A 22,852-nucleotide genomic window follows, 5' to 3' on the forward strand; every position below is an offset into this window, starting at 1 on the left:
CTTCAGACCTGACCCCCCCCCCCCCCCCCCCCCAGTATGAAAGGCCGGGGTTTGGGGATCTATTTCTGTCCTGCCGCCAACAAAACCCGAGGTCTCCCTTTCCAGCGAGGGGCTAAAAATACCGCTCTTCGCCCCCAGCGCCGCCGCCTTTCGCTCCGGCTGCCGGGGGCAGGGGACGGGGGGGGACGGGGACAAAACCCGGGGACGCTGCGGGACCCCGGGGCGGGCGGCAGCGGGGCGGCCCCGGGAGCGGGGGGAAAGGGGGGGAAACCCTCGTTTTAGCGCTCGGGGGGCCGGGCGAGCCCCCGCCTCGCCTCCCTGCCCGCCCCGCCGAGGGGAGGGGGCCGGGGAGGGCGGCCCGGCCGCCCGCCCCCTCGGGCCACTGCCGCGCCCCGCCGGCCCCAGCATGGACGCGGCTTCGGAACGGGGCCCCGGGCCGGAGGAGGCGGCCGGGAAGGGGAAGGAGGAGGAGGAGGAGGAGGAGGAAGAGGCGGCGGTGTACGTGGAGGTGTGCGGCTCGGCCCGGAGGCACGGCGCGGAGAGCGGAGCCCGAGGGAGCGGGGATGCGGGCGGCGGCGCGGCGGGCAGGGCTGCGGGGGCAGCATCCCCCGAGGGGACGGGCACCCCGCCGCATCGCCCCCAGCGCCAGGACCCGGCAGGATGCGGCTCCGGCTCCGGGGGGGCGGCCGGGACCCCCGGCGGGCGGCTGGAGCCTTCCTCCTCCTCCTCCTCGTCCTCGTCCTGCTGCCCCTGGCCGGGCAGCAAGGCGGGCGGCCGTGCCTCCGCGGGGGAGCCGGCTCCGACGGAGGGCAAAGCCTCCTCCTCCTCCTCCCTCGGGTACGAGAGCGAGGGGGAGGACGGCGCGGGGCGCGGGGAGGCCCTGCCCGGCCGCCCCCCCGGGGCGCCCCCCGTCGGGGGGGACGAGGCGCACTACATCAGCACGCGGGAGATCCAGCTGAGCGAGGTGGACCACGACATGGACTTCGACGCCGGGCTGGCCGCCCGCTGGGACTTCGAGGACGACAACGTGATCTACTCCTTCGTGGACTACGCCTCCTTCGGCAGCGCCGAGACGCCGGGGGACACGCCGACGGAGGAGGACAATAGCTGCTACCTCAGCACGACCACCAGCGAGCCCAACAACCCGACGGACAGCGCCGACAACGCCAGCGGCGCCGAGATCGCCAGCAGTCGCTCGGAAAACGATACCCCCGGCGGGGACAAGTGCGACGGCTCGGAGGCGAGCCGGCCCCGGCGGCCGGGCGGCCCGGCAGAGAGCCCCGCGGGCCAGCTTCTCCTATCAATCAAAGCCGCTTCCCGGGCTATAAATGAGTCTAGCAACGGGCAGGAAAAGCAAAACGCCGTCCACGCTGCCAAGCATGAAGGCGACATGAGCCTCCGTGTCCCCACCGCCCCTGAACGCGAGGCGAGCCGCGGGCAGGACGCCGTCCACCAACACCACCACCACCACCACCACCACCAGCAGCAGCAGCAGCAGGCGAAGAAATTCATCGCGGTGCCGGCGCGGCTGCAGAGCGGCTGCGGGGCCGTGCGGGCGAAGGAGGTGGGCGAGTACTCGAGCGGCGCCTCCAGCGCCGTCAGCGAGCTGGACGATGCCGACAAGGAGGTGCGGACCCTGACGGCCAGGGCTTTCCGCAGCCTGGCGTACCCCTACTTCGACGCCCTCGCCCTCGGCTCCCGAGCCTCCTCCGCCTCGCTGCCCGACCATGCGCTGGGCTCCAGCCGCTGGTCCACCTACCTGGACCTCAAGTGCGGCAGCCTGGGGCCGAGGGCCGAGCCCGGCCTGCCGCAGCTCTGCCTCCGCTCCGGCAAGGCGCAGCCCAAAGCCCTGGAGTTCGTGGTCAGCAAGCTGGACGGCGAGATCGCGCACGTCGAGGCGCCGCCGCGGGTGCTGAGCCTGCTGCAGCCGCCGGGCCCCGGCGCTGCCCCCCGGGCCGCCGCCGTGCCCCCCGACGCCGGGCCGGCCCCCGAGGCTGGCGGCGGGGAACCCCCGCGCAGGGACCCCCCGCATCCGTCGCTGCCGTCGGAGGGGACGAGCAAGAAGTCGCAGTTCGCCTCCAGCCTCCTCAAGAACGTCATCTCCAAGAAGATGCAGCTGGAGCACGAGTTCAAGATGGAGCGCGGCGAGATCTCCGACACCTCCTCGGCGGCGACGGACCGGGACCGGGACCGGGACCGGGACCGGGAGCGGCCTCGGGAGGGCGGCGTGCAGCGGCAGAGCTCCCGGCACTCGGAGGGCGGCTCGGAGCCGGGCGTGCAGGCGGCTGAGGAGGCTGCGGAGGGCGGCGGGGGAAGGTCGCCGGCATCCAAGGCCTCGACGCCCCGCGAAGGGAGCCGCAGCCTCGACAGGGCGGCCGCGGAGGAGCCCCGCGAGGCTCGCCGGGGAGGCTCGGAGGCGGCCAGGGCCACCACCTTCCTCCGCAGCCACAACAGCGCCTTCAGGACCTGGAAGGAGCGGGAGGCGGAGAAGAAGGAGGAGCGGGCGCCCGTCGGAGGGCTCAAGCCGTCCCCGCGGCGCGACCCCCCCCGGCGGCAGGGCCACCAAAACGTCCCGTCTCTTCGTCCCCGCCGTCCAGCCGGCCACCGGCCCGGAGCCCAAGGAGCCCGGCGGCCCGGGGGGGGTCTCCGCCTCGCCCCCCGCCGCCAAGCCCCGCGGCGCCGAGCTGCAGATCAGCCTGGGGGGCCGCGACCCGCCCTTCCCCATCGCCGAGCTGCTCACGCCGCAGCTGGGGGGCCGCCCCGTCGAGGAGGGCCGGGGCCAGCCGCCCAAAGCACCCAAGGGCGACGGTGCCGACAGGGTGCCGCAGTTCCTGGTGCGCGACGTGCGGGAGGGCAAGGGCAAAAGCCAGGCCCCCCTGCACCAGGTGCGGGACGTGCGGAAGCTGATCAAAAGCTCCTACAGCGGCGACTCCGGGGATAACAGCAGCGACAAGGGCAGCGTCGCCTCCGACCAGGGGGGCGCGGAACACAAGCCTCGGCAGCTGGTGATCGCGGGCATCCCCCGAGCCCTGTCCCCCGTGGTCATCACCTGCCAGGCGTTGGGACACGCCGGGGCCAAGGCCACCGACGGCGGGGGCAAGGCGGCGGCGGCGGCAGCGGGGGGCCGGGCGCTGGGCTGCCCGCCGGAGGGCACCGTCCTGGTGCACCGCACGTCGGGGCGGCTGCCGGTGGCCACCATCGCCCCCAACAAGAGCGACCCCCGGCAGCCGGCCGTGCTGAAGATCGTCGCCAAGGCCGGGGCGCCCTGGCGGCACCAGCAGCCCCCCGGGGCCGCCGACAAGGGCCGGGGGCCGGCGGCGGCGGGGGGGGGAGGCGGCGGCGAGGAGGACCCTCGGGAGGAAGGCAAGGCGGCGCCGGTGCAGAACGCGCTGGAGAAGCTGACGGCGGCGGTGCGCAGCATGGAGGAGCTGTACAGCTTCAGCAAGCGCGAGTGGAAGCGCAAGAGCGACCCGCTGCCCATCACCGGCAGCCACGTCCTGTCCCTCATCGCCAGCCAGGAGCGCGACGCCGGCCCCCGGCCGCCCCCCGCCCCGGAGCCGCCCCCCAAGGCGGGGGAGCCGCCGCCGCCCCCCAAGGGCCCGGCCCCGACGGGCGCCGAGCGCCTGCCCCGCCGCCCCGCCAACCCCGCCGCCGCCTCCGACAAGGTGTCGGCCAAGGCGGCCGCCTTCGAGAGCCTGGCCCGGCAGCGGCAGCGCGGCCCCGCTCCCCCCCGCGCCCTCCTCGCCCTCCGCGGCCCCACCGCCGCCTCCGCCGCCGCCCCGCCGCCGGCCAAGGCGCCCCCCGACGTGGGGCTGCGGGGCCCGGCGGCGCCGCGCTCCCTGCTCCGCCTGCCCGCGGCCGGCGGCGGGGGGCGGCCTGCGGGGGAGCCCGAGCACGGCCCGGACTGCGGCAGCTACCTGGCCCTGCCCCTCAAGGCGGCCGCCGACACTGCCGCCCCCCCGACGGCAGCGAGCGGCGGCCGCCCCTCCGCCGTGTCGTCGGTGGCGGCGGCGGCGGCGGCGCTGCGGAGCCTGCAGCCCTTCGGCTCCGCCAAGCCCTCGGGCAGCCCCGGGGGCCCGGCTACCAACACCGAGGCCTCCACCGCCGCCGCCACCGCAGCCCCAGCGGCCGTCGAGGCCCCGCCGGCCGCCCTCTTCCCGCCGCCGCTGCCACCCTTCGCCGTGCCGCCGCCGCAGCTGCTCTGCTTCTCGCCCTCCGTGCCCGCTGCCGAGCCCCTGCCGCAGCGCAGGGTGCTGCTGGACGTGAGCAGTGGGCAGTACTACCTGCTGGACGCCGCCCCGCAGCAGCCGCCCAAGCGGCGCCTCTTCGACCCCGAGACCGGGCAGTACGTCGAGGTGCCGGTGCCCACGCCCGCCGTCGCCCCGCTGCCGCTGCCGCTGCCGCCCTTGGCCCTCAACGCCGGCGCCTACGGCGCGGCCTACATGCTCTACCCCGGCCTGCTGCCCGCCGCCGCCGTGCTGCCCGCCGCCGCCCTGCCGCGCCCACTCTCCCACCCGGGCAGCGATGGCAGCGCGGCGGCCGATCCCGGCAGCCCGGCAGTGGAGGCCGAGGGTCCCTACTTCGTGCCCGGCGGCGAAGGCCCGGCCACAGCCTCGACGGTGGCCTCGACGGCCGCGGCCAAGCCGCTGATCAGCATCACGGCGCCCGCCGGCGGCCCGCGGCTCGTCGCGCCGCCTTCCTTCGATGGCACGACCATGCGGCTGGTGGTGGAGCACCGGTAGGCGGTGGGAAGGGGGCCCACAGGGGTCCCCAAAGGAGGCCAGGGGAGAGCAGTGCCCACACAGTGGCAGGATCGTGCCTGTGGCCCCTTCTTGTTTTCCCCATCACACCTGGGCGTGCAAGCGCAGCGTTGCCATTCACCTGCATAACGCCCTTCTCCCTCGGCAGGTTTGTTTCTGTATTTCTGTCTTTCGATAGCTGCTGCCTCGCAGCTCCCTCTCTTTTCCTGCATCCTCTTTGCCTCCCATGCCCCGGCCTCACCTCTGTGTTTGCTTGGGGTCGGTTCTTGCGCTGAAGCAGCATCAGTAGTTTTGTATCCCATACTAATCCGAGGACAAACAGTTCACTGTTTTTCATTCCAACTGCTTTCAGATCGGGTGTTTTCATTGCAGCAAAGCTGTGCAGATCAGGGCACAGCTGTGAAAATCCGGCCGGGTTTCACCGCTTAGCCACAGGCCTTGGGCAGCGCGAATGAAACGCCGTCCTTCCCAGGCCCCATTTTCTTCTAACCAGAGCCTGCCTTGAGCTCTCCTTTCTTTCCGCTGCTGTATTTCATCCCATGCTGCACATCGTCTCTGCCTTCCTTACTTGTTTTCCTCCTTTCCCACATCTTCACTCACAAACCATGCCGCTGTGTCAGGGACTTGTCCCTCTCGGCCTTTGTTACCTGTTGGCTCTTGGCAGCACAGTTCTTGCCTGGGTTTCCTGCCACCCTTTTCCTTTCATACGGAGGGAAAAAAAAACACAAGGGATGCTGATTTCCAGTTGTAGTAGAACGTACAGCCTGCACTGTTAGGCAAAAACGTCAGCTGACACTGAGAGATGCTGCACGTTGGCTTCTGATGCCTTCACGGATGGTTCAGTGAAGCAGCAGGCCAGCTTTAGCGGTAGTGGGGACCCGTCTGTGGGGAACTGCAGGGAACTGAGGATCGTTTCACACCCCAAGCATTGGGATGGGCTCTGCTGACAGCATAAGGCTGCCTGACCACTCACTTAAAAAAGCTGGCTTGCTGCTCTTTCATTCTTGGCAGTAGATTAGGAAATTAGTAGCAAGAACATCGTGGCAGAGAAGGAGATGCTGTGCGCTTCTCTGGAGTAGTGAGGATTGCTTAAATGTTTGTGGCAGCTCTCGAAGAATCAACTTCTTATTAGTGACCCTTGAATGTAATATTTTTATACCCCAGTTCTAGAGGAGAGGACAGCATTTATTTTTCTTTAAGACTGCAGTCTTTTCTGCAAAAACTGATGATTTTGCTGCCAGCAACTAGTTTGTCTCAATAAAAGAGAATTACTAACACGAGGGTGAAACTAAACTACACTAGTGTGTTCCTTGCCCCAAATTTCAGTTCAGAGAAGCACTTTGGGAAGCCCGTAAATGTAAGATCAAGCCTAAATTGTTTTATGTAAAGCTTTCTTGAGGTTGAAAATTTAAGATATTAATGCAAATCCTAAAAGTCTGTACTTGAGGATTTGCCACTTGGGAGGTTTTCCTGCACCCATTTCTAAATCCGTCCTGCATATCCACCAGGTCTGCCTCATACACCTTCAGAGATTTGCTGGTATTTTAGCCATGCTGATCTATTTTACCTGGCAAAGCGTTTTTTCTACATTCAATTTTCTCACTGATGGAAGCTGGATTTCTGAGTGTGAAGGCTTTGCTGGGACTTTCTTCACGTTTTCATTGCTGTTTTATAAACTTCATGATAAATTTCTAAGTTGTTTTTTAAGACCCCATAGGCTGCCTTTTTTGTTCTTTGAGGTGTCCAAATCAAAAGGGGATACACACGTAGGTTGTTAAATAAGATCTTTATACCTTGTTTTGTTGCTCAGATAAGGAGAGTGGCCAGAAACAAATCCGTTTGGGGAAGGAATTGACTACTCAAAAATATTTCCCCTGTCTTTCAGTTGTGTTCAGTGCCAAATTCCTAATGTTCATTTAAAAACAGCATTAAATTGGCCAGGTTTGCAAAGCAGCTCCAGTTCACTGTGGCTCCAACATGCGAAGGTAGGGCAGGCCTTTCCCAGATACTTGTACAGCAAAGGGGAAAAAAGCATTTAAGTAATCAGAACCCCAAATTTCTGCTGCAATAATAGCAAGGTTTCTGTAAACGTGTATTTTTTTTCACACAGAGGAGAAAAATAACCTGCTTGCTGCTAAGGAAGTTTCAGGGTTTTCTCTTTTTAAAGAAAACCCAAGGTTTTAATTTCCATGAGTAACTTGCAAGATAGAGAGAAATCAGCTGCGACTGTCTTCATATGTGTGAGGTTTTGTTTCAAGGGAGTTTATTTGTCCACAGGCACAAATTGAAATAGCCCTCAGGATGAAATGCACAGCAAGCATACAGATAGTGAGCGATTTAACGTATATCTTCTCATTTGTCTTCATCACTGTGGAAATTTAATGCAAAAAATAACATCCTGATCCTTACTAAGAGCTTGAAGTGCCCAGCTAGAGCACACAGCGTGTGAGCTTGACTCCCTGCTCCTCAGTCGCGTGGTTCACAGTTGCGGGCCTTCACTTTCTGCCGGGATTCTGGCTGAAAGCCTCTTAAAGAAAATGAATGCTTCTTCACCATTTTCACAACAGAATAATTCTGTACGCCTTACAAACAGAGCATCAGCGTTAAGCAGAACAGTACTTGGGACTGCAGGACAGTGCAGGTACCCGAGTAGGTTGTCCACAGGGACAGCAATGTGTACGGTACGTTTGTTACAATGCCAGCATCTGTATTCAAACAATATTTGCCTCCTATCTCTTCCTGTATCGGTGCTCGGAGCGAAGTTTCACATTGCAGTTTACAAGATACAGGTTTACACACACAAACTCAGGGTTTACAGTTCCACCCGGTGTACTTGAAAGGAAAAAAAATGCCTAGAAAACAAGTGCCCAGGATTTCAACATGTGTTTGTTGGAGGAAGATTTTGTAGGGACTTTTTTTGTTCTTTAGCTGCCTATAGAGATGAGAGCAATGAAACGAGGCAATACCAACAGCTATTTATTTTCTCAGGGGAGATTTCTTCAGGGGAGTGTGTCACTTCTAATGTCAAACCATGTTTGCTTGGCTTTGTTGATGACTGAACAGACCCCGTGTTTGCATGGAGGAGGGTCGGTTTTGCAAGGAGCTGAGCTTCCCAGACCCAGTCCAGCAAAGCCCTCACATGCACCCCAACTTCAGACACCCATGGGGATTCCTGGGGGCCCTGGTGGTTGCCCACCGGTGCAACGCTTCGCTGAACTTGGCCCAGGGCGCTGGGCGCCTTGCAGACCCGGGTACCCGATTACCTGGGTGAGAGCAGCCAAAATTCACCCCCTGCGCTCAGCTGGGCAAATCCCGTCCGCCACTTGAGCTCCAGGTCTGCGTCTCCCCGAATTTTAGGTCGGCATCAGTTTAAATGACGAGGCGGGACGGGAGGGATGCGTGAGTGTTGTTCTGGCCCTTTGCAGTGGGGCCAGTTTCACTTGGTTAAAATTACTCCTTGGTGAATGATTTAAAATGTATTTATGGGTTGTGTGTGTGTGTGTGTGCGTGTGTTTTTTTTTTTTTTCCTGTCTGCATTCAGAGGTGCCTTTACTATCTAGTGTTGATGGCCAAGTGTCATTCCTTATTCTCATAAATTACTTGTGGCTACCCCAGAACACATAGAGTATTTTAAAAATGCTTGTGTTTTTTCCCCCTTTTTCTGTGTTATTATTTTTTTCTTTTTGTTTTCCTTTTTTCCCCCCTGTTTAAGGGGGTGGTTATCAGTGTAAAGACATTTAAAAGTGCACATGTGAAGTAAGGACAGCGACTGTTAAGGGAATGTGGGTGGTGTGGCTGATGGGAGAGCGGTGGGTTATAAGGCAAACAGGAAAATGCCGTGAAAGCAGTGGGTGGATAAAAAGAAAAAAAGCTATATAATCGGAGAAAAATGGACTCTCTGAGCTGCTTTCAACGTAGATGACACTGTGGGGAGTGTGCAGCCGAAGCCTGGAGCGGTCCCACTGTGAGGACGCCGCGCGGCTCCAAGAATTGCACTAGCGGCGTGCTGCATGTCGGGGACGCTTCGTGACGCCGGGATTGTGTGAGAACAGACTGGTGGAACCGCTGGATACCAAAGGTTGTAGCGGAATGAGTAAGCATTTGTATTATTGGGTGGGTTTTTTGTTTTGTTTTGTGTTGTTGTTTTTTGAATGTTATGACAAATAAAATGTATTTTTCAGTAAAAGACACATTGCAAATAAGCCTGCTTGGTCATATTTTTGAGTTTCCCTTGCTGCTGTATAGAACAATAATAACAGCGACGTTACTTACCTGAACACATAAACAGTAATGAAGAAAAGATTTCACTGCAGAGGGAATGCAAAGCCTCACACTGAGTCTCCCTGAGTTTGTTTCTGGCCTGACCTCACTCTGTTTGCCCAGCCCTTTGGGAACAAGGGGAAGCCGGGCACATGGTTTCATTTGATTTTTATTCTTTTCCCAGATATATATTCAATTGAAAAGGAACTGCACTGTTTCAGTGCAGTAACTTTAACTGGTACATCGATTTGGGCATCCAAGAAACTGTATCTTTTTCGTGGTCTGTTGGGACAGCAGTTGGTAAAGCAAACAAATTTTTTTCTGGTCATCCTCTTTGCTATTTTCCTTGTCTTATATTGCCATATGATCAATAATAAGATCACCTCATTGCTAGAGAGCAGTATTGCTTGAATTATTGCTACGAAAACCCTTTTGCTGCTTTAATGTGTTGCTTTTACCCCTGCAGAGAATGAGTAGCTCTCTGATGTTAAGCCTAAATGCTTAGAAAAGCATGAGTCAAACACCGACAATTCACAAAACGGACTTGAAAATTTTAAGATTAGTCCTTCAGTTTAGAAGAATCCTTTCTCTTCTCAGTTTTCAGTATGTAAGAGGCAAACTATATCATCCTTTATATCTATTTTATTGTATAATTATGTATATTATCCTTTTAACAGCATGCCTGAGATACTTAAAGGAAAACAGATTTTCACCTCATCATTTATTTGCAAGTAATACAATTTGAAGTAAGGCACCTATTATCAGTCTGCCATATTATTTCAAGACATTCTCTTCCTACCATGCTGAAAGACCAAGTTTAATGGTAAAACAGCGGTTTGGTGTTTGTAATATTCTCTCTCTCTGGGTTCTTTGAAATGTGTATCTTAGCTTTGCATCTAACATAGATGTCATCAATGACTTAACTGCCAATGTATAGCTAATGATTCTTATCTGTATCTCTTTGTATGTACGGAGATACAAACCGACTAAATGAGAACAGGTGGAGAAAGGAAGAATTGGGAAAAGGGGAAACGAACTGTGGAAGAACGGAGCCACGCAGCCTCATCTCAGCAGGAGCAGGCTGGGTGATCCCAGGCTATCAAAGGGCGACCAAAAGAGAATCAAATTGTGGGAAGATAGTGGAGAGAAGGGCCTTAGATCTCCTTGTTCAAACAAGAGGAGTCTGAAATCACAAAAGGAACTGGGTTTGTCAACCGGGAAATTAGAGACCTGCTCCTTTACTTTTTACCAAGAAGAGTCTCTGGAGCCTGGAGCCTGCTTGCCATGCAGCTCTGTGAGGAGCAATTCCCATCACTGCTAGCTTCGCCTGATAGATGATTTAAGCCGAAAACTCTACTAAACAGAGGTCCAAATTACATGTGTTTAGAGAAATGAACTCTCCCCTGTCCCCAAGAAGCCCAGTCTTGCAGCCAGTGTCCATTTGCCAGCAGCATTTGCATCTTACACTGCAAGAATCCACTGAAACTAAGACGGAAGAGTCGCTTAGGCTGCCTCAAATTAATCTGACATGTCAGGTGAAATATATCTGGGATTATTAAGGGTTGGTGGAGAAAATCTTCACAAATAGTCTTCAAAACATTACTGGTAGGAATGATGTAGGAAAGGTAGAAGTACAGCACTTTTTGTCAGAAGCAGTGGGAACAAGGCAAAAGGAGAAGAGATTCCCTGATATCAAATCCAAGCAAGCAATCCCGGATAAAACAAGGCAATATGGTGCATTTGGGGAAAAATAAATAATAAATAAAAACAAACAGGCAAAAACATGCCTATTTTACAATAGTTATCATCTTGGATTGTTACTATGGAGAACAAGCAATTGGCTTGACAATCCCAAGCTGTGTATCCACTTGTTTTATTTTTGAGGTACCTATCATCTAGTTACCGAATTAGAACCTGATACTGTGAAATGCTGCCTGCCAGCCCAGCACTGCGACTGCCCTGCTTTCCCTTGACCTCAGCCGGAGCAGGCACGCATTTTAAGTTGAAAATGCAGTTAACAGCCTTGCTCAATCAGGCCCTCTGTTTGGTTTGCAATTTTTAACAAATCCCCCTGCATGCTAAAGTACATGGACACTGCAGCATGCCTTATGTGTGTTCTTGACTCCTAAAAGTATTCATATTTAAGGACTTTTATTTCCTTCTGTTCTGTAATCCCCATGTAGCCAGACAACTCAGCACCAGATGCCCTCAGTGAGCTGGAGCTGATTCATCAGTAATGTATCCCTTGAAATCTGGGCTAAGTATTTTACAGGTTGCTGAACACGTGTTCAGCTAGCAGCATTCAGCAAGGATTGATTCATTCTAATAAAGAAAATAACTGAAATTAAGATCATGGTCCCTCTAACAAGGGAAAACGAATGTGCTGCCAGCATGCCTGAAGGCTGGTCTGAGCTCACACTGTTTACACCCAGGCCGCTCTGGTCTGTGTCTATTTTTGGCAGGAAAGGACACATTTTGCCAGTAGTTGTTTATGCTCCAGTTATTTATGATTTACAAAAATCAAGATGTTTAGTCCTGATATCCGCTAACCATCAACATCATTGACGGGTTAATTCATAATAATTCTCAGGGATTTAAGTACAAACCCAAACTGTATTGCATGATCTTCTGTGTATTTCTTCATCTGGCAAAGGGAAACAGGCCTCTCTGTTTATTTTGCTTACAGAACTTTGTGTTTAAACATTGCACAGAGCCCCTAAAATATTATTTCGTAGAAGACAGAAATGAACTCTCTGTCTCGGAGGAGGACTGCCTTCCAATCCATTGATCTTTATCTTCCACTGTGCTCTGTGCATGAGATTATGTTTAGGAGTGGAGCAAGATGACTACTGAAATTCAAATACTTTTTGAAGAGTATATGAAAAACATTCTTTAAAGAAAAGTTTCAAAATCTCTTTTTCAAAGGGTTACTTTTTGGAGTTATTATTCCAATTCCTGAATTATTATTGTGTTGTTCTTTCAGTGTCTTTTGATTAGTAAGGATTGAACATTTGTTCTTCATATACTTCAGTGTGAGATACTATTCAATTGCTACCACTACTGATTATTTAAAAGTACATGTAATAGACATTATTAAAATGTATGTTACATATTCGCCATTAACCCTCCATGGTCTGATAAGCATCCACAGTGTTTGCTTTGGTTGTAGCCCTAAGTGTGTTTTCTCTTCAAATGCAGGATTAAGCAATGTATTAATTTCACCTTATTTTTAGAGGATCATCAGTTTTGTTGTTTCCGTAGCTATGGAACCCACATAAGTAAGCCATTGCCTTCCATTACCCAGCTGTTGGCCTAAGACCCTTCTGGCATCCCCATTATGTCCAGCTGTTAGGGTCAGATAACTTCAGACACAAGTGTATTGCTGCCGTTCCAGGGGGAAGCATCGAGGACATTTATCTTTTCTGAAGGAGTAACATGGGCCTTGCAGGCTCCATTTGATTTAGTTTCAAGGGATGCTGTCAAAGCTGTGGAAGCCCTAATTTCAGAATGTCCCATTCTGAAAGAGCTCTTTTCAGTAATTCAGATGGTCATAGGATTTTCCCCAAGAAGATGTGCTGGGGCTTGATGAGTAAATAAAAAAACAAAGCACACAGATCAGTATCTCCAGGGGACTTGACGTATTTATGTAAAACAGACCTGTGCACATTCACATGGAAGAAAAACAAACTCGGTGTTGTTGGCCAAATACTTGGCAGTGGCCAAATTACCTTTCTTAGTCAGAAAATACTTCATCTCTACTAAGTGTCGATGCAGAGGAGGGGCAGGTGTGTTGTACCTCTCCTCCGGGTGCAGCCGGACGGGTACCTCCAGCATGTGGTTCTTCACGCTTGGGCTCTACCACCCATTGCAGCTACCATCATCTCTTGGCTAGAGTGGGGGAGCCCCAGGTAATCGGGTGTCCAGCTTACGTTGTTGCATCCTGCGTGGTGGGGAATGAAATGGTTCCTCTTGCCCCCATCAACGCCACTCCTTCCGGCTATCCCAAGCCCAAAGGTAACAGACAAAACCAAGACTGAAAACAAAACAATTTTTTCATACTGTATTTTTGCCTGTTTTATTTATACTTTGACTAGAAGAAGTCAGCATCACCAGGAAAGACAGCAAGCAGACTGTTTCATCCCATTGATAGTTTGATTTCCGAGGATTGGGTACTTTTGGTCTTTTACAACATGAAAGGATATGGGATTTTTTTTTTTTCATATTCCTGTAATACATTGTTTCATGGCAATCTATGAGCTTTTTTTTTATTATTACTATTTTTTTTTGAAAAAAAAAAAACATTCTTCCTGGCTTTTTCTTTTATTTTTGTTACGAGCACTCACATATCTTGTCCTATAAAATTAAATCAGATGGATCATGTCAGAGATCAGCTAAGCTGGGATGAGGTACATTTTTTTATCTGCAATGCTGTTGTAAATGTAAAATGTTTTCTTCTTCTTTTCCACAGTTCTAGTGAAGCCACTACTTGAATGAGCAAAAAGGTACTAATGTAAGTTATTTTAATTGGATGACTGGCATGAGTAGCTATTACTTGTACTTACTCAAATATGAGCCTAACTTATCTAGAAGAAAATTGTTCTGGCTCTGCACAGACTTTGCTAGACTGTGCATTCAAAATTGATTTCTTTCAGGACCTTTTCATTCATCATAGTTCTGAATTGCCTTAGTGGGTGGGTTCATTTTTTGGACTATACCTGCCTTGATTACACACGGTGACATAATTTTTCAGAAGGCAACTTTGAAGAGCAATTGGTGTTGGCTTAACTCTGCTCCTGCTGGTAGCTACAGAAATTATACCATTGATTTCAATTGGAACAGAATTGAGTCAACTGTAATTACTTCTGGAAACATTACCCGGCATTTTTAATCAATTGTATTTAATTGCGGCAGTGAATACAAAAAAAAAAAAAAAAAAAAAAAAAGAGAGAGATAAATAATAATAATAAGCAAGTTCTGGCTGCTTAAAAAATGAAAGATCCTGTTAAAATTATGTAAAATAAAACCTGCTCTTTTTGTAAACAGGCAATACTGAGTAAGCAGGAATTCATGGTCCCATCTAGATGTTAATTGTATTTGAATATTGGAATGAGGATTGGTCATAGGCCTAAACACCTAAATACTTTAAAATATATTCATAAATAATCATTCTTTATACATCACAATTTTTCTTACTGCATGTCAAAAACATGGACTTCTGTATTCCATAAGAAAGAAAAATGAGGGATTATTTTTGCTTTTGGCACAAAAAAGTAAAAATAAAGAACTAGCACCACCCTTATGGGAGTGCATGGTACACTACCAAATTGGTCGTTATTTGCCCTAGCTTTTTCTTTTTTTTTTTTTTTTTTACAAAAGTCTTAAATATAGGTTAATATGTAAACACTGTGCACGCACTGGGAGTCTGATCCTGGCCTGTTGAAATCAATGGCAAATTTCCCATTACTTGCAGTAGTGCAAGATCAAGCTCCGAGTTGGTACGGTACGTACAAGCCTAAGGCATTGGGGAAGCCATGGATTCAGGATAGCAAAAGCTCAGGTGCCCATTTCAAAACCAGCTGCTGGAGGAATCGGATGCAGTGCTGAAAACCTTCCTGCACATGTTGGAGTTCTCTTGATGGAGAGGGTATTCACAACCCGCCAACGGTTCTGCTGTCCCTTTCCTGGCGGTGTACCGTCTGCCAGATGGTAGACTTTCATACTTGGTCACGGAATGCCTGTAAAGGTACAACGTGGTGGTCTGGCATTAACAAATGTATGCAAAACTGTGCCTTGTAGGTGAGGCCGGAGACAAACACTTTACATAGGTGGTTATACCGCCACAATGTGTAGGTATAATCGGACAATGTTTTAGCAACTTCAGAGCAACAGATACTTAACAGAATCTTAAGATTTCCTGGAGATCCTCAAGTTCTTTAATTCCTCTCAGGATTACCACCTTTTGGATCAGAAAAGACTGAATGGAAATCTGGCACCGGCTCTGCAAATGTTATTGCCTTTAGGTCTTAGCAAATAGGGATTAGGAAGGAATAATAAAGCAGGCTTCTCACATGGCTAATGCAGTTAATACTCTTTGGCTACTGGAAAGCATCTTTTACCTTATCGTCCAGTTGTTTAGATCTCAGGAATGCTGATGCCTTAATAAAATACGGTAGCACACATAACAGTTGCAGCAACTACATGCAACAGGTACATTTATCAACTACAGTAAATAGCAGATCATGAGGAAATCTTTCAAGTTCAGCTGGGTTATGGCTATGCACTTACTCTCTCACTAGTGGAATAGACAACTACTGCCAGCAGAGTTTCAGGTCACCATCAGAACTGATCATATGCTCAGGACAAGTCTCCTGCCACATCAGTTAGTTGACTCGTAAAACCAAATTAGAAAACTGGACAAAAGTGCACACTCAGAGCAAATTCACTGATCTTCTGAATCTCAGGGGTGAGGGGTGTGGAAAAATAGGTTAGCAAGAGGCTGGTGTGCATGACAGCTTGCTCTGTACCTGCTTGTGTTAGGGTGAAATTTGGCCTCTGTTGTTAATCTCTCCTGGCTGTGAACACCAGAAGTTCCAGATAGAGCAGCTGGCTGGAAGGACACCTCATAAGCTGTGTGCTCTTCATCCTTACCTGAACGGAGACTCAACTCTGTCCATCTGCATACAGACTAAAAATGGGTACTGCGAAAACTGCACGGTGGAGATGAAGTCCAATGTTGTTTCTACTTCCAAAGTGGTTTCCATGCCAGTTTTTATAAAGAAGGAATCCACCTCTGTGTTACCAGATATAAACATGGCTACCCTGAAAATAAAGGTATTACAATTAGTTCAAAACATATCAAGAAAGAGGGAAATAAATTTTATACATTCCTAGCATCCATTTATTAAATCTGCCCCCAAAGGAGCCCGTTTTTCAGCTAAAGGTATATGAATTCAGAATAAACCAGGAAGAACAGGTATTTCCCAGGTGGAGATGAAAAGAGAACAACCGGTGTTCTCCCATACACGTAACTATTCTTCAATTTTAGCTCAAATACGAGGTCTTTTATATTTAAATTCTTCTCATTGGGACTACCAGGGCCCAGGAGCCTGAGCTCTCTAAAGCTACAGCACACACGGGGGGTGTCTCACCTGTTTTTGACGTTGGTTTTGGACTCCCTGTACCACAGGCTGAACTCCATCCCCCCCGAGATGTCGATGGCCAGGCCGCCTTGGAAGTCTGCGCTGGCCCTCGGCCCAGACTGCAGCTGAAACTCCTGGAGCCAAAAGGAAGCACAGGGACACCCCCGTTACTGCCTGCAGACCTTGGTGGTTTCCATACTCCCATCTGTACTGCTGTCAGCAGGCTCTGCTGGCAGGCCAGCACAGTCAGAGTGAACTCCTCTCTGGAGCACCAGCATCAGTGCGATGTGGTGCCGCTACTTCAGCACACCCAAAAGTAGCACAAATTACATCTTCAGTGGCTGGCCGGCCAAGCCCATAAGCTAACGCACCTTAATTGCCACAGGTATTTTGCATTTAATGCATTTTCCATCAAACATCAAGCATGCTCATGGCTTCTTGAAACCTCTGTGGCTCTGTATGATTACTTCACCTTTTAGGGTATGAAACAATATTTGAAACAATCTCTTTGGTAGGGCCAACGTAGCACTCAGTTGCTGCTGAAGTGGGCTTGAGATTTAACTCAAGAATGCCGTGGGCTGGCCCCAGCTTACAAACCCAGCACATCCCCAGCAAGTGTGGATGCCGTGTGCTCTGCTTTCTTATTTTCACCCAAGTAAAAAAACCACGGGTTGGGAGTGTTGTCCTTCCAACATCAAAGGGTGTTTTTCCACTGACTGCAGTGGGGGAAGGAATACTTTCTGAGCTCACTAAAAAATACATGTTGGTCTGTTTAGATGTGGAGGTAAACACCTGTTTTACTTTATTTTACTTTGCTTTTAATTGGGACTGAATTGGTCAGTAGTTTTTAATGACTGACAAGGTAACAGTATACATTCTAGCAGAGACATGTATACACAACCAGAGGAGAGGATATTTTTAAATGTATTGTCAAATTGCACCCAAGAATATCAGAGTATGATTGGTGTGCGACGGCTGCACACTTTTAGGCTTTAAAGGCTACCTAGAGTGAAGTCAAGTTTGTCACTGAAACTGACAAGAGAATCTAAGGAGCGCTTGTCTTGTGTTTTACTAGCTCATCTATGTCCTTATTTAGAGCTCAGTCCTGTCCTTCATCTCATGTGCAAATCCAGTCCAGGCTAATGGGAGGTGTAGATCATGGGAACCCAGCCTTCTCAGGAGCAGTATTTTCCTTTCCCTTCCTATTTTAAGCTTTGTGTGTCATTTGCAGTGGAAAGTGTGATCTGAAATATCGGAATCGTTAGTTGCTGTTTGACATGCTGACACGTGGTCTGTTTCAATAAAAACAGTTTCTTTATGTATTGCATGGATAGTGCTACTGTAACGCAACGCAGAGACTGCTGGAAAAGGCACTCCTTTGGGAATTGGCTATCTTCCACTGGGGTCTGGCTTTCAAACGGTTTCTCTGACCTATTAATAAAGTATTTAATTTCTCTGTGCCTCTGGCAGGTGCGTTGCCTAGGAGAAATATTAACACTACTGAACTTTAACGCAGGTGACTTTAGAGTCTCAAGAACAGTTTTATGAGAGTTGTTTGTTTTATAGAGGCAATTATAGATTCTGGACTGTTATTCTTAGCCCTCAAACAGCACTGTGAGAACTGGCAATGGCTGTGAAACACACTCTGACTTCAGTTTGTGAGGTTAGGGGAGAAAAGATGTTACAGACAGTGAGTGGGAGCACAAGGTTCAGCAGCAATACTATTAACTTGGAAATCACCTCTCTCTGAAATGTGCCTATTGGGATTACTGCTGTTGTAAAGTTAATGAAAGGAAGCGATTTTCTGGGGGAGGTTATTTGGTGGATTTGACAGCACTATAAGTATAAATCAGTTTCAGTCTTGCTATGCAAAATGATCCTTATAAACATCAATGAGGGGGGTCAGAACTCCAAGATTTAAAAATAGCTTTTCTCAAAATCAAGCTGTGCCAATGCAATAATTGCAAACCAAGCATTACATCAGTTCTTTTCTGACAATTCATTTTTAAGCTCATGTCTTGGCTTCCAAGCCATGCTTTGGGTGTTTGGTCTCGATTGCACTGTCCATATCTTATGCATGCTTTCCACCTGTTCTGAAATCAACATTGCGGTCAGCTGTGACACACTGAGTTGTGGTATCAGAGAGTGAGCAATATTTCACATGCCTGGTTTTCTTATTTGGAAGAAGAAAAATCCACATTTGTCTTTGTTGCATTTGTCTGTGTTTGTTTGTGTTGTAAAGGGGCTTATGTTCTGAGCAAGACCTGGCCAAGCTGGCCAGGGAAAGCAGAGGTGGTACTCAACAATCAAGAAGCTAGTTTAATTATGGCTCTCTTGCACTGGTTTTCCTCAGTTTCAGTGTTACGCCACACACAATTCCAGTCTAACAACGTTTTCTAGTTCAGTTGCAGTCACAGTTCAAGGATTTGACAGGTGGGAGCATTTCTAATGAAGCTGAACTGGGTTATGTGTAAGTGTCCAAACACTGCTGATGTTGCTGCTGACCTGTAATGTTGATGTAAAACCAGTTTTAGAAAAATGTGTTGTTTAAAAGCAGCTCAGCCTGAAGCTGTTTTCAACAGTGCTTTAAAGAGTTTTTGCCTTTGTGGTGCTAGAGGTAAGAACTACAAAATGTAACAGCCTTTTGGGTTGTAAACGCTCACTTTTGGTGGTGTCCAATGCTCGAATCCCAAAGAGATTAAGCAGCAACCATGCTAGTGGTAACTCAAGAGAGAAAGCAGGGTGGGATCCCATCTAATCACAGCACTGCGCAGGCTTCCAGAGAGTCAGTGTCTGTCTGAAAATGATACACCCTGATACTGTTAAAAATGGCACCCAATCCCAGCACTGGTGTGCTCCAGACTTTTATGAGGTTCTCCAAAGATGAGGAGCAGAGAATCTGTTGGCTGGCAGAGCTCTCATGGTGCTCGGCCAGCTGATTCTTCCAGGGTATGTACGGAGCTTGGTGCACGCACAGCAGTTGGAAATACTTAGTTCTGTAAACACCATGCTCGTACAATCATCTTTCTTATCTATGCAGTTTGTTAAATAGCTCATGGTAAAGTTTTTGCCCATAATCTGCATGTGGAATTGTTGTTGGAATGAGCTTTACTTTGCCAATTTGTGCTCTACTTGGGAAGCCCTCTAGACTTATGATACCATTGTAAAGTGGCTGAGCTGGGTTCAGGTGGGGACAGCTGTTATATGCAGGGGGTGTTTATGTGTAATTTTGATCAGAGTGGATTTTCTCATCATCTGCTTTTGACATTTTCTTTTGCCAAGATTTAAAGGGGAGTCAACAGCCCTCTGTCAGGTAAAAGAAGGTCATTCTTCTGCAATTTCGGATATGAATGATATTGCCAACAACTGTCCTGAAGTCAAGCAGTTCTTTGAATACTCCAGTTCACAGAGTAAAATGCTGGCCCTGAACTTTAACATGTCTAGACATTTAGTCCTCCAATAAGATATATAAGTTGTCAGTTATATTTGTGTATGAGTCTATATTTAAGTATAAATTGAACTGCCATTAGGGGTGAAAATTGCATAAAAACTGTATAACCCCCATTTTAATTCCTGTTTTAGCCTGGCTATATGCATGTGAATTTTGCTCCTCTTAGCATTGTTGTCTGCAGGTTAGTGACCTAGGAAAGGCTGAGTACCAGTGATTAATTCACTCCGTACCTGACAGTTATTGCCTCATTGGATGTAAGGTCTCTGGACAACTTCTGAAGAGTAAAACTGAGGTGGTTATGTGGGACAGTACTGTCTTACAAGAAATGGTGGGAGAGGAGGTAATAGTAATAGGAGTTTTCTACAGGAAGCTCAGTTGTATCTGGTTTTATTCAGTGTTACTTTGTTTTCTAGAATGATATGTGTTCTCACCTTTGTCCTAGATAGCTTTTCATGTAGTTTCATTCTAGTTTCATACTTGTGACTTTTCTATTGTTCCCATAGTAAGAGAAGCCTATGGAGCATTGGTCAGATTTATCAACATTGGAAAAAGAGAAAATAAGATGTCCTATATGGGAGAGAGAGCATCTGCGTTTAAGAGACAGAAAAAGAAGAAAAGAGTGTGCTACTAGTACCTGTGAGTAATCTGTCAGGAGGAGAAGTCCTTTCACCACGTTAATGGGATCTCCAGTTGCTGAGAGCATTTTAGACATTAAGTCACCATAGCCTTGGAAAAATGTAACTGGCCTGAGTTGGACATCGAACAAAATGGCTGACATGCCAGCAAAAGAGTCCAGATTTTCCTCTCCTTCATCGGGAGTTGCAGCTATTATGGTCTCTAGACCTTGCGCTTCGATCACCACCTAAGAGGCAACAGTAATACAGAATCAATGAAAAAGCTCTGCCTTGTCTGTTAACAACCTTTCACGTCTTCTTAATGTCTAAGAGCCTAACTCTAATTTATTTAGTTGTAGGTGAAAAAGTATGAAGTTATGACTTAAGGGAACAAAGTAGAGCAACTAGAAATACTCAAATTAAAATAATCTCACAGCATGTTTTTTTTCACTTTAGATGAAGGCAGAATTTGCTGACAAGCCCGGTCTTAGTTTCTTAGTTTCCTTTTGATCACATTTTCCTTTATTTGTATGACTGTTTTCCACAGGCATTCAGGAGGAAAAAAAAAAATTGGTGCAATTTTTGTCCTGCAGAAACTTAGAAACTTAGGAGGATTATAGTATTGAAGGCACTTGCCAACATTCAGAAAATGCCAAAACAGAAGCATCTCACTTAAATCTCTGATTCCTAGGTTTGAGCCAACCCTTGTATTTCCATTCTACATTATACTCATATCATGGGACTTGATTTTACAAAATCGCAAGGCTTTTACTAATTATATCATATAAACAATATAGGCTTTAACCAGAGACAGGACATGGATACATCATAAAGGACAAAACACCTGGTGATGTGAAGGCGTACAAGTGTCTTATTGTCTGCTGCATTGTTTTTTTCCCTCTATTAGCATGTTCTCTGTCCAATGCAGCAGACTTTATAGCCTTAAGCATTAGCTGAATTGATTTAGAAGTTGTAAGAATCCCACATCCTGGCTTAGTTTTTTAGTACCGTGTAGCAGTTACCTGGCCGGCATGAAGTTGAGCATTTCTATCGAAAATATGGATGTTCAAGTTACTTCTCCTTAAAATGCCAGAGCCTGAATAGAGGATGTCAAGGCTGTATGTGGATGATATATCAGGACCACCTTAATTAAAAAAGACAGAAGGTACCTGTGACTAAACTAGTGGATTAATCAAATGTTTGGGAATACGAACAGGGTTATAAGGCAGTTTCCTGGTTACATACGTGTAATATAGCCAGAGTAGGCAGAGGAAGAGCCTGGCTTGGAGAAGCGCTCATAGTTATGAGAACGCATGTCCTTCAGAACTCGCCGAACTGTTTTGCTGTGAGGTTTCAAAACAAATGAACAGACAAACAAAACAGAGAAACAAGAAAGTTATGGTGACAAATGTATTATCCTTCTACAGAAGCATCAAATCTGAGAAAGGGTGAATTTCCCAGTAGGAAAGATGCTCTCATTTTTAAAATTAAAATTATGCCTCTAAGCCTCCCTTAACTCAGAGCTTTTTCTCCAATTTGAGCTACTCCTGCAGTAATAGGTAGAAAGGCAAGCAAATAAAGGTCTTGCTGGAAAATTATTATTCTTGAGAAACGGAGACATTTTGATTATTTTCCTTCTAGTATTGTGATGTTTAAATTTTTTCTTGAGCATTGGTTCTTGAAAATCTAAAAGCAAGGGCCACACTGAACAGATAAAATTAAGATCAACAGAAGAAATTTCCTATAGTAATGCAGGTTGGATGCCTAATTCTCATTTGTACCTCTGAAAATGTAACTAGCTATCAAATGAATGTCATTGAAATGCACAAATTTGTTCTGAAAGATCGATACCTAAAAGTAGCACAAAGATCAAGCATCATCTTTTACTGTCCTTAAATTTTACAGTAGTTCTCTAATGAGAATCTGTGTTTCTTCACATTTCTGCAAAGGAGTGCAAAAGAACTGTATATTTTATAGTGAATTTAATGTACCTTGAAGGCATTTCAAACTGAAGTATATCCTGGATCATGGAGAGCATATACTTGTTCATTTCCAGAGGCAGTTTGCCTATGGACAGCAGGATGTTTTTCACTTCCATGTAGGTTGGGTTACTGTTTAAGATGATAGCAGCTGCAGTGGTTCGCACTGTCTTTTCATGGACTTTACGATTCTGGTGGTATATCCTGTTCATTGTTTTCCTCACCTGGTCAGGAAATAGATTTATCAGTCAGTACTCAACTCACATAGATGACTGGGCAAAGTACAGCTTGGAATCACATTTATAATGTCAGCTTAAGCTAGGCCCATAGCTAAGGCCAGTGCATTAGGATATGTTTTCAGCTCACTGTTCTTCATGGTTCTTTTGGAATGTAAGAGATGTGTACAGCTCAGTGACCACGTGGGGATGTGAGGAATCTGTTATGCTCTCTCAGCTGCAGTCCAAATACAGTCTTCCACACTGATTATGACAGTGGGACTGTAAATAAATAGGAGTACTAAGATCAAAATACCGTGTCAGTGATAAGATCCAGAGAAAGATTCTCTTGACTGTTAAGGGAAGATGTACTAAAAAAAAAAACTTGCAATTTTCACTTTCTAAATAGTGCCTATGGTGGCCCCACAAACCTG

At 48.8% G+C, this 22,852-nt stretch overlaps 2 protein-coding genes across 2 annotated transcripts in view; one reads left to right on the forward strand and one right to left on the reverse strand.

The window, feature by feature from the left end:
* The first annotated feature begins 406 nt into the window (after positions 1–406).
* On the forward strand, positions 407–8,950 carry C4H4orf54 (chromosome 4 C4orf54 homolog). The gene is given in 2 exon segments (XM_040555297.1): positions 407–2,524; positions 2,526–8,950. Coding segments are annotated over 2 exon segments (4,335 nt in total). The 3' UTR covers positions 4,743–8,950.
* A 4,130-nt stretch (positions 8,951–13,080) lies between these two features.
* The window catches only part of LOC121069948 (microsomal triglyceride transfer protein), a 28,712-nt gene continuing 18,940 nt past the window's right edge, over positions 13,081–22,852 (reverse strand). Inside the window, exons 12-18 of the mRNA XM_040556482.1 lie at positions 22,216–22,427; positions 21,470–21,567; positions 21,247–21,368; positions 20,245–20,472; positions 16,169–16,293; positions 15,669–15,839; positions 13,081–14,755 (exon numbers count right to left, since the gene is read on the reverse strand). Of these exons, the coding sequence (XP_040412416.1) occupies positions 14,587–14,755; positions 15,669–15,839; positions 16,169–16,293; positions 20,245–20,472; positions 21,247–21,368; positions 21,470–21,567; positions 22,216–22,427 (1,125 nt within the window). The 3' untranslated portion in view covers positions 13,081–14,586. The remainder of the gene's footprint in view (positions 14,756–15,668; positions 15,840–16,168; positions 16,294–20,244; positions 20,473–21,246; positions 21,369–21,469; positions 21,568–22,215; positions 22,428–22,852) is intronic.

The sequence above is a fragment of the Cygnus olor genome, chromosome 4 (assembly GCF_009769625.2).
Source record: "Cygnus olor isolate bCygOlo1 chromosome 4, bCygOlo1.pri.v2, whole genome shotgun sequence".
Classification (NCBI taxonomy): domain Eukaryota; kingdom Metazoa; phylum Chordata; class Aves; order Anseriformes; family Anatidae; genus Cygnus; species Cygnus olor.